Here is a 14,140-nt window from a genome sequence, read left to right on the forward strand (position 1 = left end):
TGATGAGATCTTCCAACATGTCTGTGGCAAAATACATTTTATTTTCTGCATATATTTTGCCTAGGGGAATGCTTGCTATGTGGTTACTAAGTTTGCAAACTCTTGTGTCCAGAAAATGTGTTAAAGTAGAATATGGCCAAGGCGGAATATATTTCTATTCTGCCTTATAAAATATTAAACTGATATTTCCTAACAATGAAACTTTTATGATAAGCTTAGTTGTGTACTTGCATAAATCATGTTAACTGAACATGCATTTAAGAAGAACCCTTATGGAAGAACCCTGATGGGCCATTAACACTATAATTTGTGATTTCTACTGTTAATGTTAATGTTTCCAAACGTACTGGTTACAAACAGCAGTAAAGGCACTAATGCTCCCTAGTTCTCCAGCAACTGATATTCATTTATATTCTCCCTTTGAAGGAGATTAATGCTATGAAAAGGTCATTATGAATGCGCTGTTGGCTAGCATGATTAAAAACTATTGATAAACTTTTCTATCAACATTTATCTTATATTACAAAAGCTATTAAATATCCAGTGCACATTATCATTTTACCCGCTGTCATTTCACATGCTGCTTTTCAGCTAAGGATTTAAGGCTTTTTAAACTATGGTAAGCCTTCAAAATATTGTTTGGAAGAGAAGTGGAGATATGAAGGGCTGATGGTAGACTCCAAGACAAGCTGGTGCCCTGATTTGTTCCAACATTAGTTATATAGGTAATCCTTGATTTATGACTGGTCACTTTGAAATTCTGATATCCAGATCTCCTCTGTGGTCATGTGACCACATTTTGAGTGATTAGCAACCTCCCACATTTACAATCCTTTCAGCATCCCATAATTGTGATTTGTGTTTTTTTTCCTCCTTTGGAAACCAGTCTTCACTTCTAGGTTCTGGGAAAAAATACCATTAGTGAAAAATAGGTCCACTTAATAGCCTCTTTGTTTAATGATTGCCACAAAAGAGGTGATAAAATCAGATGGGGGTCACATGGTGACCTGCTTTGCGACTGTCATGACTTATAACTGAAATTGTCAGCTCAAATATGATCATAAGTAGAGAACTACCTGTGTTTCCATTCACAGCAGTCAACCTGTACAGTTATTAATGTGTGAAGCTACCTTAGGAAGAAAATGTTGGGATGGGAAGTACTAGTTAGTCAAAGCCAAGTTAGCAGCTCCTCTTTGAACAGTCAATGCATTTTATTTATTCCAGTTGGCCATCTTTATTTACAGATACAAGTTAGTAAAACCTATCACAAAACAGTAATATTCCACAGTTAATATTTATAGGTGCATAGTTCATGCTCAGCTACTTTATATATATATATATATATGTATATATGTATAGAAGTATATTAACAACTTTCACAACAGGGTCATTCTCAGACAGCAAAGAATGACCACAGAAAACATTTTAGAAACTTCCATACCATAAACAATACTAAATTACCAATGATCTATCAACAAAACATTTACAGCTTTCTAAATAAGGAGTAGACACTTAGGTGTTCTTTAAATTGTTTTTCGGTGTTTAGAACTTGAAGCCACAATACCCAAACAACAACAATGGCTCTTGGACCCAGCCTCCATTTCAGGAGGAGATTGGTCACAGACATGGAAACTGAACATAATTGTAGATGCTCCGTTCACTGTTGATGGAAAACTCCAAGACACTATAAAAACTATAAAAAGTAGTTTACACATTGGAACTCAGCACTTGTACAAGACAAGATGTTTTCATTGACTGGTAGCAAGAGATAGAAAGAAGGAGAGGAGATTCAAGCTTCTGGTTCATAATCCTGGTATTCTTCCTGTTGGGACAGAAAGAAGGAGAAATTCAAAGCTCAATTCAGAATAAAATGTAGTTGTCATTAAATGGTATTGTCAGATTTGAGATAGATAAAAGATTGCAAGAAAAAGAGATCTGTAAAAACAGACCTCTTCTCTGTTGGTCTCAGACCGGTGGAATAAAAGGTAATGTGGACTTGTTTCTGTTTAGTCTTTAGTCCGAGATATCTTTTCATCCCTTGAACTCTGTAGAGCCTTTAGACAGTGTTTCTCAACCTTGACAATTTTAAGTCATGTGGACTTCAATTCCCAGAATTCCACAGCCAGCAATGCCTTTAGAACATGGAATTATCTTGCTAAGAAAAATCTCTGGTGAAAAACCAAAAAAACCTAGAACAATGCTTTGTCTTTGTTCCCTAATGAATAGTTTCAGGATTTAGTTGGGTACTTAAGCTATTGCCTGCAAAAAGGGGCTGATATATTCAGGAAATATAATTCCTTGTGAATCTGAGATAGGCCAAGTTTCCTACAAGATTTGTAAGCTGTGGAGAATAGGATATGTAGGTGGACACATCTGAGGGACAGTTAGGAGAGATTGAAACAGGGCTCCTTTCTTTTAATGTGTGTGTGTATGTGTAGTACATCATGCATACTAAGGATCTTGGAATGAGAAAATCTGTCCTAGTTGTGCCTTCTGCTAGGAATGCAATAAACTAGATTCAGGTTCTTACTCTTTTCCCTGGAATTCTTTTTGGCTTTCTCATTTCTTTGAGATAGTCTAGAAGGGGAAGGTAGATTAAAAAAAAAATGGAGCTTAGTAGATAATATGGTATCTCCACCCCATAGTCAGTGATCCATACTTTGAAGAGGAAATGCTTGTTCCTATTCTTGGCTATGGCAATGCATTCTACATGGGCCTGCCCTTGAAGACCAACCAGAAGCTTCAGCTGCTCCAGAATGAAGTACCATTGGGCAGTCATGGTATGCACATGTAATACCACTACTTTGCAAGCTGCACTGATTGCCTGTTGGCTTCTGGGTATGATTCAAGATGTGGGTCATTGCCTATAAAGCATTACATGGCATGGAGCCTAGTTACTTTGCAGACTGCCTATCTCCCATAGTATTCTCCAAGGCACCTGAGGGTAGGACAAGAGGCAAGGAGAGAAACAACCTAGAACTAAGGAGAAATTTCCTGACAGTTAGAACAATTAATCAGTGGAACAACTTGCCTCCAGAAGTTGTGGATGCTCCAACACTAGAAGTTTTTAAAAAGAGATTCTGGATAACCATTTGTCTGAAATGGTATAGGGTTTCCTGCTGGAGCATGGGGTTGGACTAGAAGATCTCCAAGATCCCTTCCAGCTTCTATTCTATTCTATTCTATTCTATTCTATTCTATTCTATTCTATTCTATTCTATTCTATTCTATTCTATTCTATTCTACTCTACCCTCCCTATTCTCCTGATTGGTTTTATCCCACAAGACTGTTGTGTTTAGGTTCCTTTGATTAAACAATGCCATCTTGTAGGACCTCAGAAATGTGGCTTTTCTGCTGTAATGTCTGCCTTCTGGAATAAGCCCCTTACTCCCCGATTCATATGCCTCTGTCACTTATTCAGAAGAGGAAAAAGATAAATGCCTTCGTGCATCATAAATATACACTCCTGGATGGTGCTTGTCCTTTGGAAAATGCTGTAATGATCTCATTCACAATCTTAAAACCTCTCATTTTGTATTTGGAGGCAGGATATTGCCGTGAGAAAGAAGAGGTGAAAATGTTTTGTCGAAATCTATAATTTGAAACAGCTTTGAGATGTGGCATAATTAGGTTTTTAGGATTGCATATATATTTCTACATTTAATGTTTTAGAAATTGTGTTGTGGAGGGTTTTGTGATCAAAATGATGCATAAAGCTGAGACAAGATTCTTAAACCATTATTGGATTTCAATTTCCTGTCAGCCCCATTCAGAATACTCAATGGCCCAAATGAAGGGATTGTAATTCAACAACTTCTAAAGTATTTTGTCTACTGGCTCTACCATAATGACGTTTTTCATATAGCTGCATAATTTTTGTTGTCGCCAGAATGAGTGTAGTAAAGATGTTTCCAAAATATTTAGTTTATTCCCCCCCCCCTTTTTTACAGAAAGCCTACTTGCATTCCTAAAATGTTCAGTAATAGAACCTCAGAATAATGCACAGAAAATAAAAATAAATCCATTCATCTCTTGCTCCTATTTCTCTACTCACTTATCTTTTGATGCAAATAGAAATTTTGACAGCAAGAAATAGATTATTTTTGATCATAACTGTCATTATGGCAATTTATGAGATTCCAGAGATTAGAATTTTACTACTTTTATCAAAGCTCCACTTGCTTTTCCTCAGAGTTCTGGAAATGTTTCTCCTGAACATCCATCTCAAAATTTCTTGAGGGTGAATTCACCATCTCAGGCTTTACCAGCTTGTTCCCTATAAGTAAGTGCCAGATAGGTTTATTCCCAATGTATTCCTCAACTTACAAAGAGTTCATTTAGTGACTGTTTGAAGTTACAATGGCATTGAAAAAAGTGATTTATGACCATTTTTCATACCTACAACTGTTGCAGTATCCCCATGGTTACATGATCAAAATTCAGACTCTTGGGAACTGACTCACATTTATGACTGTTGTAGTGTTCAGGGTCATATGATCACCTTTTGTGACTTTTTAACAAGCAAAGTCAATGGGAAAACCGGATTCACTTAACAGCCGTGTCACTAATTTAACAACTGCAGTGATTCATTTAACAACTGTGGCAAGAAAGGTGGTAAAATGGAGCAAAATTCACTTAACCAATGTCTCACTTAGCAACAAAAATGTTGGGCTCAATTGTTGTCATAAGTCGAGGACTACCTGTATTTCAAACAGAAACGGACAGTGCCACATCTTCTAGTTAGGCAACCACTATTGGAATACTCTGTGAGAAGATGTCAGAAATAGATTTACCTCAGGAGGCATTTCATAAGCCTCATTTTCTGGGTCTGCTGCATCTGTGTTATCCACATTTCCTTTCTGTGTAAGTCCTTCTTCATTCTATGATTAAAATAAAACATAGATATGTAAAAAAGATATTTCTTCCCATTGCCTCATTTCCATACAATGTTTTGCCATTTAGCTTGGCAAATGGAGTATTGAACATAAGTGTTATGTATTTGCCACATAGAATAGGAAACACTAAACATTCCCAAACATGGGAAACAAGTTTTTCCCCCCAAAATTTCAACTTTGAGTAGAAGGCTCATAAGTATTTACTGAAATTCTAAGAAGACTAAAGCGTTGATTGCATCATAGGCTTTCTGTGCATCCATTAAAAATGATAAATTGCCAAGAAATCTTGGTGGTTTGATGATACACACAGTCTAACGATGTAATTCCATTATGAAAGTAAAAACCATTGCCTTAATGGGACCCAGACTCTGGCTGTTTTTCATAGAAATCCAATTTATGATATTCATTTATTATTTTAGTTACAATATTGAATTTGTTTTTGTCTTAAGTCATAAATCTGGAACCTCCTTATAGAAGTATGGATTTCTGGTAATGTATAACACTTCTTAGAGTGTTATACCCAGAGTCGGGCTGAGCAATGAATTAGAACTGAAATCTTATCTTATCCATTTTCCAAATAAAATTGATTAATGACTTCTTATTTTGATATAACACATTTCTGTAAAATGTTTGTATGCTTCACAACCTAACAAGTATCACATACTTTGTAAGAAACTCTTGATTTGCAAATGTAGTATGCTAGTGACTACTATAGGGGAGACTACTATAGCCTTTTCTAAAAAGGTTAAACTTTTAGCTCTTTTAAGATTTTTATCTGGGTGGGATGTTCTAAAACTAGACTTGTCTGGGAAATTCCAGACATGGGATAACCCTTCTTATTACAGCCTCACAATAGTGTTATATTTCTTAAGAATCTATGGCAGCAAAAAGTTAATATCACATTGGTTTAAATAAGTTGTTCCATGAAAGAGGAAATGCTATTTTTTCAGTCATGAGATCAGAACTAGCATATTTTTTCCTGAGAACTTTATAGAAAGCTCTCTATTTTCCTTGCAGAGTTTATAATAATGTCCTACCTCCAGTTGTGGCTTCCAGGTATGCATTGAAATATTTAACACCTTGATGCAGCTGCATGTTCAGACCTTACTTAATGAGGCCATTTCATCACATCTTCCAATAGGGACAAATTAAATGCTCAGTTGTGCTTGAGTGTCATGCATCAGATTCTAACTGCCTCAGATTCTAATTTAGCTTCCAGTTCAGCGTTTACTTTTAAGAGAGAGAGGTCTGGCTTCCGGTTCCGGTGTGGTGCAGTCGAGTGAAGGGAATTGTCCCTTTGCCGGCCGAGTTTCCTCTGTTGGTAGACCCCTGAGAGGGTCGAAAAGTCGCTCTGGAGGAGTGACCACCAGTGAGGAGGCTTCTCAGATGGTTGCAGAGGGGCAGCGGCGCCCTCTGTACTCCGAGTATCTCCTTTGGGCCGACAGGGTAAAGATCAGCCAGTAAAATGGCCGATCATTTAGCTGTGCCAACTGTAAGCCACAAGGTCACCTAAGCAAACAGACCCACTGTGGAAGATTTGGTGAGACTTTTTTTTAACCTCTTATTTTCTTTTTTTCCCTGTGGAAAGCTTTTGGGGGGGGGAACTATTTCCCTTTTTTGATGAAGCGGCGTTTTAAATGGGGGAAGAGAAGCTTAAATTTTATTTTTGTTCTAATGGTTGATTTTATTTTTGGATATCGGGGAGCCTCAAGAAAGTTTCTTATAGAGATTTAACACGCCACATTCTTGGAGAATATTGTTTTCTTTTATTTTTTATGGTGTCCAGAAAGACTGAATATTTGATTAACTTTGATTATTTTCCGGGGGATATTTTTTGGTGAAACTACTTATTGTATTTGCCATTCTCTTCGTTTGGAATTTGTCTTTGGCTTTCATTTAATACAAAGGAGAAAGACTAAGAAACTGGGAGGAGATGGATATTGATTGATTGCTTTTGAATATAGTCTCCCCTAAAAGGATAATGATTGCAAATATGATAAAAATGGAGGAAACCTCCTTAATGCTTACGTATAAGTACATTTTGGACAAAATTCTGGAAAATACGGAGAAGATAATTGGTTGCACAAAGGAGATTTCTTTATATTGGCAAGGTAAAAGATACTAATGGACAAATGACTTATAATAAGGAAATGGAGGATTTTACCTTAGAAGGACAAGCCGATTTGCGGACACCACTTGACTCTTTGATACAGAAACATTTTTTGGAAGAAGAGCAAAACTTGACTAAAGAGGACGATATTAAAAAAAGGATTTTAACTAAACTTTATGCAATCAAAAAAAAGATGGGAAATGATGTTCTGCCACGAATTATTCAGAATAGCTTTAACCCTTATATTAATTTAACAAAATATATAATGGGAATCTCCCTTTTGGTGTGTACAATGTGGCAGGCGATAATGGGAGAGTTATTTGCGGAAAGAGAGGCTCGACTTTGGAAACCTATTTGGAATAGAAAGAAACCCAGAATAAGATATAAATATTAAATTTGAGATTATAATTATAGGTGGTAAAGGTTTTACAGTGACTCGGATTGATTTGGACTTGGAATTTGTTAAAAGGAAGGCCATTATGAAATGATTTAGAATTTAATTCTGAAATTTAGTAAGAATAAGTCTTTCTTTTTGTTTTCTTTTCTTCTTTTCTTCTTTTTTTTCTTTTAGAATGATAGATTATTTCCTTTTTTTTGGTTTATCTATGTTTTTTTCTCCTTTGACATAATTTTTTTCTCTTTTCTTTTTCCTTTTTTATATGTTTTTAATATTAGAGGTGAAATAATGAGAAAAGGATTGAAATATTGGAAGAGATGGATTTAATAACTGCAGAATTATTGAAAAAGAATAGAATATAGGTGAGAAATATAAAATTTAGCTTTGGAATTAATATTTTTAAATAAGAGAAAACTTGGGGCACATGAATAGTAAATAAATATGTTAGTTTAAGATCAAATATTTGAAAAAATGAATAAAGCATAAAACAGGATCTTTGGAATAATGAATTTTTATAAACCTTTACTGATTAATGAAATTTATATGTAGCAATATATTTATTGAAAATTTGTTTTTAGAAAGGTTTGTACAGAATAGATATTGAGCTCTTGAAAACTTTTATTGACTAATGGAATTTATGTTTAGACACATTAATGAATGAATTTATTTGAGAAATGTATTGATTTGATTATAATATAAGTTTAAGGGAAAGTTTAAGAAATATTGTGTGCATATTTATAAGGTTATTGCTTTTTTTTCTTTTAATTGACCACCATATCGCCACGTTGATTCTCAAGCTTTGTCGGCGTAAAATGAAAAATAATAAAAATTATTATAAAAAAAAAGAGAGAGAGAGAGGTCCATGCCCCAGAATCTGTAACACCACCATGTCTAAAAATGTCCAACACTTTCATCATGTGCTTTCTGTACTAACATACTTGTGAATAGGTGACAATGCCACTGAGCATAAAAACCATTAAGACTGCATTGCCTGTCATGAGTGCAAAACCAAGGAATTTTGAACTGACAATGCTTATTTTGAACTGAAGAACTATGAAACTTTTCTCATTGTATTTGGCAAAAAAGTTTCACCTTTGTGCAAAAGGCCATAGTTTTGGGACTCCTTGCCTCTTCCTCTTTTCCAGCTCAATCTTTGCTTCCATCTTCCAATGAATCTCAGTTCCTTGTTTTTGTATGAAACAAAAAGCTGACCTTAGTCTGAAACGAGAACTCTTCCCTGTGGTAGGATTACATCTTTCAGTATTCTAGCTACCAAGAATCGACCAGAAAATCTGCACTTTATACTCCACAGAATATGAGATAAGAGAAAGCATCTTCTTAGACCAGGGGTATCAAACTGCTGGCCTGCGGGCCGGTTGCATCTTGTTGAAGCTGTGCACACCCCAGCTCCGGCAATGCAAAAATAGTCACAATACGTCATGACACGTCACGTGATGTTGCGAGTGTCTTAGACCAGTGATGGTGAACCTTTTAGAGACTGAGTGCCCAAACTGCAACCCAAAACCCACTTATATATTGCTGGGTGCCAGGTGGGTGTAGCCTGCTGGGTGGGCGTGGGCAGCTGGGTGTGGCTACGGTGGTCATGGCAGATGGGTGGGCATGGCCAGTTCAATGTTGCTCCTGGGGAGGGACACCTGTGGGGGCCATGCAGAGTTGGGGGAGATCCAGGGCATCTCTGGCGGGTGGGGCGGTGGGCAGGAAGCTCGTCCTGCGGGGCGAGGCGAGGCAGGGTGGGGGTGCCATTGTTTCAGAGCAAGGCGAGGCAGGGGCCGGGGTGGCTGCTGCCTGACACCATTGGCCCCCACACACAGAGGCCTTCAAGTACATGGGTACTGGGATGCATCCGGCCACGTGGGACCTCAGTGACTTAGCAGGCGGCTGGTTGAAGAGGATGGTTGCCATCTCCAGGGCATGGCGCGTGTGTTCACAGAGAGGGCTCTGTGTGCCTCCTCTGGCACATGTGCCATAGGTTCGCCACCACTGTTTTAGACTAAACTACAAAATTCCTATTGAAGAAAAAGGCTAATTTAGGCAATTACAAAATTCCCAGCTGGTGCTAAATGCCTTCATACAGTCAAAGGCAGGGGTCTTCAAACTTGGCCCTTTTATGACTTGTGGACTTTAACTCCCAGAATTCCTCAGCCAGCATGCCTGGCTGAGGAATTCTGGGAGTTGAAGTCCACAAGTTATAAAAGGGCCAAGTTTGAAGACCCCTGGTCAAAGGGCATCAAAGTTGAGGAAGGCTGGGCTTAACCTTGATAGAGAAAACAAGCCAGGATTGATTTGCTGGGGTTCAGGGTTGAGTTTTATGCTAAGCCATGGTTCATTTATAAAACCATGGTTTGATAAACTGCAAACCTGGGTTCATACACATTAAGCCATAGTTTGGTTAGCTGTGATACCAAAAAAGTAATAACTGACTGTTTTTCTACATCATGTTAAACAGTAAATTACAATTTTACAAAATTCATACAACACATTAAATCAAGTGCTCAGAGGCCAGATTATATTTTAGGGCAAAATATAATTAGCCTCTGGAATAACCCAGATAGAAACCGAATTCAAAATATAAATATAAACTTTGATCTCTTCTCAGCAGTGTGCTGGAGGCAGGAAGGAGAGAGGAAAACCTGCCATATTTGGTGTGAACTAACTTTCACACACGACTGAATTATTACCATAACCTAGAAATATACCATCAGTTTTTGTCTCTGTAATCGCAGACCAAGATCACTGGGGAAAAAAAAGCAAGACAAAACATTAATAAAATTGCATTTCCAAATGGCTAAGGTTGCCCGATGTTCCCTGTCTGCCTGGATGTTATTTGCTATTATTTGTAATTGGGCTTCTCTATGATTAATGGGAGGCAGTCTTTTGCAGAGAAAGAGGCTGTAACCTGAGCTAAATTGGGCCACACAACTGAGTGTTGTATGCTTGATTATGCATTTATTAGTGTCACCAGCAACACCCATGTTTCATGCTGCCAGGCATGATTAACAGTCAACACATGAGGCATTCATTACCAATTTTAAGGATTATAAAAATGCAAGAGTATTTACATCTAAATAGTCTTCCCCCCCCCAAAAAAATGCATATTAGTCTCCCAATTTTGTATCTGGTTTTGTTTTTGAGTGATGCGAATGGCTGAAAGTATCATCTAGGACAGGGGTGGGGAACTATGGCCCTTTTTTGATTTGTGGACTTCAACTCCCATAATTCCTGAGCTGGCCACTCTGGCTCAGGAATTCTGGGAGTTGAAGTCCACAAGTAATAAAAGGGTCATAGTTCCACCTCTGATAGAATAACAAAATGGTAGATTTGAACAATACCAGATCAAAGTTTAGGACATGTGTAAAGAAGATTGGCTGGTTAGGAACCCTGGATCTGAAAATTTTGTTTTTAAAAAATTGCCAGAATTTCTCTAATGGAGGCAGCAGGACTGTCTAACCCACTTTTTAAATTAAATCTCATGACTTCCCTCCACCTTTAAATACACTTTCTTGCAAATAAACTGTTTTGTGTGATTTTTGTAATCTTCTTCTAGTTCTATGAAATTTCACAAAGTGGTTCGAATCTGATGAAATTCTGGCAATGTTTTGAAAACAAAAATTACTTCTTACATGGGAAGTAATTTACGTTCAGTGATATCTTTCTCCTCCAGAAAAAAGATCCCTTTCTCCAAAATTTAGTAACAATTGCTTCTGGAATTTCTAAAGAATTCCTTGCAAGATAACCATAGGAAAAACAAGGCTCATTGTAGCATAATAATTAAGGTGGTGGACTTTGACTAAGAGACCAGTTGACATCTCCATTTGACTTTGCAGCTTTCTAGATGATTTTGGGGAGGTTATGATTTCACAAAGTTGTTGCTGGAAGATAAAAACTAGTGAAGGCGAAAGCTGACTTGAGTTAAGATAAAGGTTAGTTATCCATATTAGCAGTGGTGGGATTCAAATATGTGAACAACCAGTTCTGTGTGTGGATGCCGCTTCCGGAAGTCCATTCTGAGTCTGGGCAACAAAAAATTAGCTACCGGTTCCGCTGAAGTGGTACAAACTGGCTGAATCCCACCACTGCATATTAGTCATCCATATTAAGGAATTTGTTTGCTATTGGATATTTTTTTCCAAGTTTTCATCCAGTCTACAACCTCAAGATTTCTTAATAGCCTCTAGTGTAAGTACTAATCAAGTCTAATCCTGTTTAGATTTCCAATGTTAATCTTCTGAAGTCATCTAGATGATATAAATGTGACAGAAAGCACAGCAAAGTGGAACCAAGGCTTTCTGTTCCATCTCCTGATAAATTAGAACATCTACATCTATTAGAAAACAGCCAGACTACCGCAGATTTGTTTAATAACCTGCACTACTTCTAAAGAAAAAAAAAAATGCTGTTTCTGAAGTGGTTTCCCTGCAGTTATTGACATTATTAGCTTCTTTCTCAATTGCTTTCATAAGTATTCTACGAACATACATCACCCTCTACCTAGTGAGATCTTGTTCAAAATTTATACCAGTTGGAAGAAAATTCCATACACAGTTGGAGAAAAGTACTTGTGCTGATTATTAGAATTCAGATGTTTTTCAGGCTGTCTCTAAAATTGGTAAAGCAGAGCAGAAACTCAATGCAATGAGTAAACAATTTCTGCATTTATTTTCTTAACTTTGGAAGCAGCACGTTCACAGTTGCGGTTCTGTTGTTTAAAAATGGACAAATTAGCCTGCATTTCTTCTGCCTTGAGATAGCTTAGTTCTCCTGTTCTTATGTGCAAGCATGAAGGATTTTTTTTTTTTAATTTGGAAAAATTTATCAAAAACAAACCAAACAGAACCTTCTCTTCTGGGATATAAGTGAAACAGAACTGAATCTCTGGTTGAATTGTACAGAATCTAGCAAATCAGGATATATCTTTGTTGAACAGTTTACCCCTGACTTCTCAATTGCAAACATTTTGTTTCCAGTTCCTCTCTAACAGCAGGAACTGCTCACAACAACCCTAGTATGTACAATTTCCCAACAAGAAGCCGCAACCTATATGAAAACACAATTATTAGCATGACCCTCAGATAATTTAGGAGATGGCTTCTATTGCTTTAAATAACCAAACATCATTCCCTAGGTCCCTATTAATAATGTTATAGCAGAAGGGCTGAATCAAGGGCTATTTCATGTTTCATCAATCAAAAATACAGACATGAAGGAAGAGTAAATCAAGCTCACAAATATGATTGGGGCAACCTAAGGATAATAACCATAGCTTTCTTTCCACCAAGTAACATCTGCAACTGAGTTAATGAATACTGATAAGCTGTCCAGAATTATGACAAAACGCTAGCTTTTAAGAGATAATTGGAACTATTACAGAACTGAAATTAGCTATGATGCTCCACATATTTATGATTGATATAAGTACTCTCAAACCTTCAAATTGTCTGAATAATGATGGAATATGTTTAGAATGGCCTTGCGTGTGTGCTTCCACAAAGTTTGTACAAGCATCCCTTGCTAGCCCAGCAAACTCTTTTGGAGCAGCAATGCTTCAGAAAAAATAAAAATAAAAACTACAAGATTGCCACAACAACTATCTAAGACAGCTTAATTTGAGGGTTATGGAGCCACATTGAATGAACATATTTTTACTCCATGTACATAGAACAGTTTAATATTTTATTAACCCATGTATATGCCATTACAACCCCAACATGACCCTAAGTATCTTATATCACAATCAGGTAAAAATGACTAAAAACAATGGAATAGAATCAGTAAAAAAATACAGGACATATATTGAAGAGGAGAAATAACATAAACATGTCACATTTCTGGGAAATCAGGAGATTCAGGCAGTTCAAATAAGTTTAAAGATTTAAGCTCTCTACAAGAATCTGAACTACTAACGGTCGAGGGTAATTAGCAGGAATTAAGAACAGAAAGGAATTCAAGGTGGGCTGGTCTTAGATCTCTTGTGGCTGCGTAGGGACTCATGACTGATGACACATTTGACCCCCTCCCACAGGCTCAGCCTGGTCATTTCCTACATCTATCTCCCATCATGCAATAGATCACTTAATCCAGAGTCTGTTGAAGGAAGCAGAACTTTATGGTTTTATTGAAACGGGAAATAGTCACAGTCTGGTTATTTCAAATTCAGAAGGATGCCTTTATACAAATTAAAGAGGACTCTAATTCCAATGGCACCTCCACAGCCCAATACCAATGCAAAAGTGGGATAAACAAGATTGTAGCCTTAGTCCCCTCCAATAACGTCTGTGCTAATGAACTCATACAGACTCTCTCTAAATGCCAATTTTACCTCCTGTGCTGAATCACATTTTAACTTCATGCTTCTTTACGCAAACAATACGACAATTCTTTCTTTGAACTAAGGCAGCCTTTGTCATTCTATCCAGGTATCAGGAAAATAAGATCAGGCCAAGGGACTGAAAATTAAATTACTGCAGAATGAAATTGCTAAGAGTCATAGGCAGTTTGAGAGAGAAATTAATGGTTTTCGAATCAAGCAGGTACAGATGTCCAAATACTTAGCTAGTCTCATCCATTCCTCTATTCTCTGGACGCATCAAAATTATGAGTTCACAGATTGGGCTCAAAAGGTTGTAAATGCAATTATTACATTTGCCAGCTGCAATGGAAATATTTTGATTACTGCTGCCATCGGAAAAAAAAATCTGAGTCTTTGGTTGTTGTTCAGT

General features: G+C 37.0%; 1 protein-coding gene across 4 annotated transcripts in view; it reads right to left on the reverse strand.

Annotated features, from left to right (window-relative positions):
* Window positions 1–457: 457 nt before the first annotated feature.
* Window positions 458–14,140, reverse strand: part of SNCA (synuclein alpha) — a 49,420-nt gene continuing 35,737 nt past the window's right edge. For 2 of the 4 annotated variants that reach the window (XM_039353408.1, XM_039353409.1), the window contains exons 5-6: window positions 4,795–4,881; window positions 458–1,822 (exon numbers count right to left, since the gene is read on the reverse strand). In XM_039353408.1, the coding sequence (XP_039209342.1) occupies window positions 1,790–1,822; window positions 4,795–4,881 (120 nt within the window). In that variant the 3' untranslated portion in view covers window positions 458–1,789. The remainder of the gene's footprint in view (window positions 1,823–4,794; window positions 4,882–14,140) is intronic. The other 2 variants (XM_039353407.1, XM_039353406.1) reach the window with 1 other exon arrangement.

This window comes from Crotalus tigris, unplaced genomic scaffold (assembly GCF_016545835.1).
Source record: "Crotalus tigris isolate CLP2741 ecotype Arizona unplaced genomic scaffold, ASM1654583v1 scf7180000018518.7366548510:968632, whole genome shotgun sequence".
Classification (NCBI taxonomy): domain Eukaryota; kingdom Metazoa; phylum Chordata; class Lepidosauria; order Squamata; family Viperidae; genus Crotalus; species Crotalus tigris.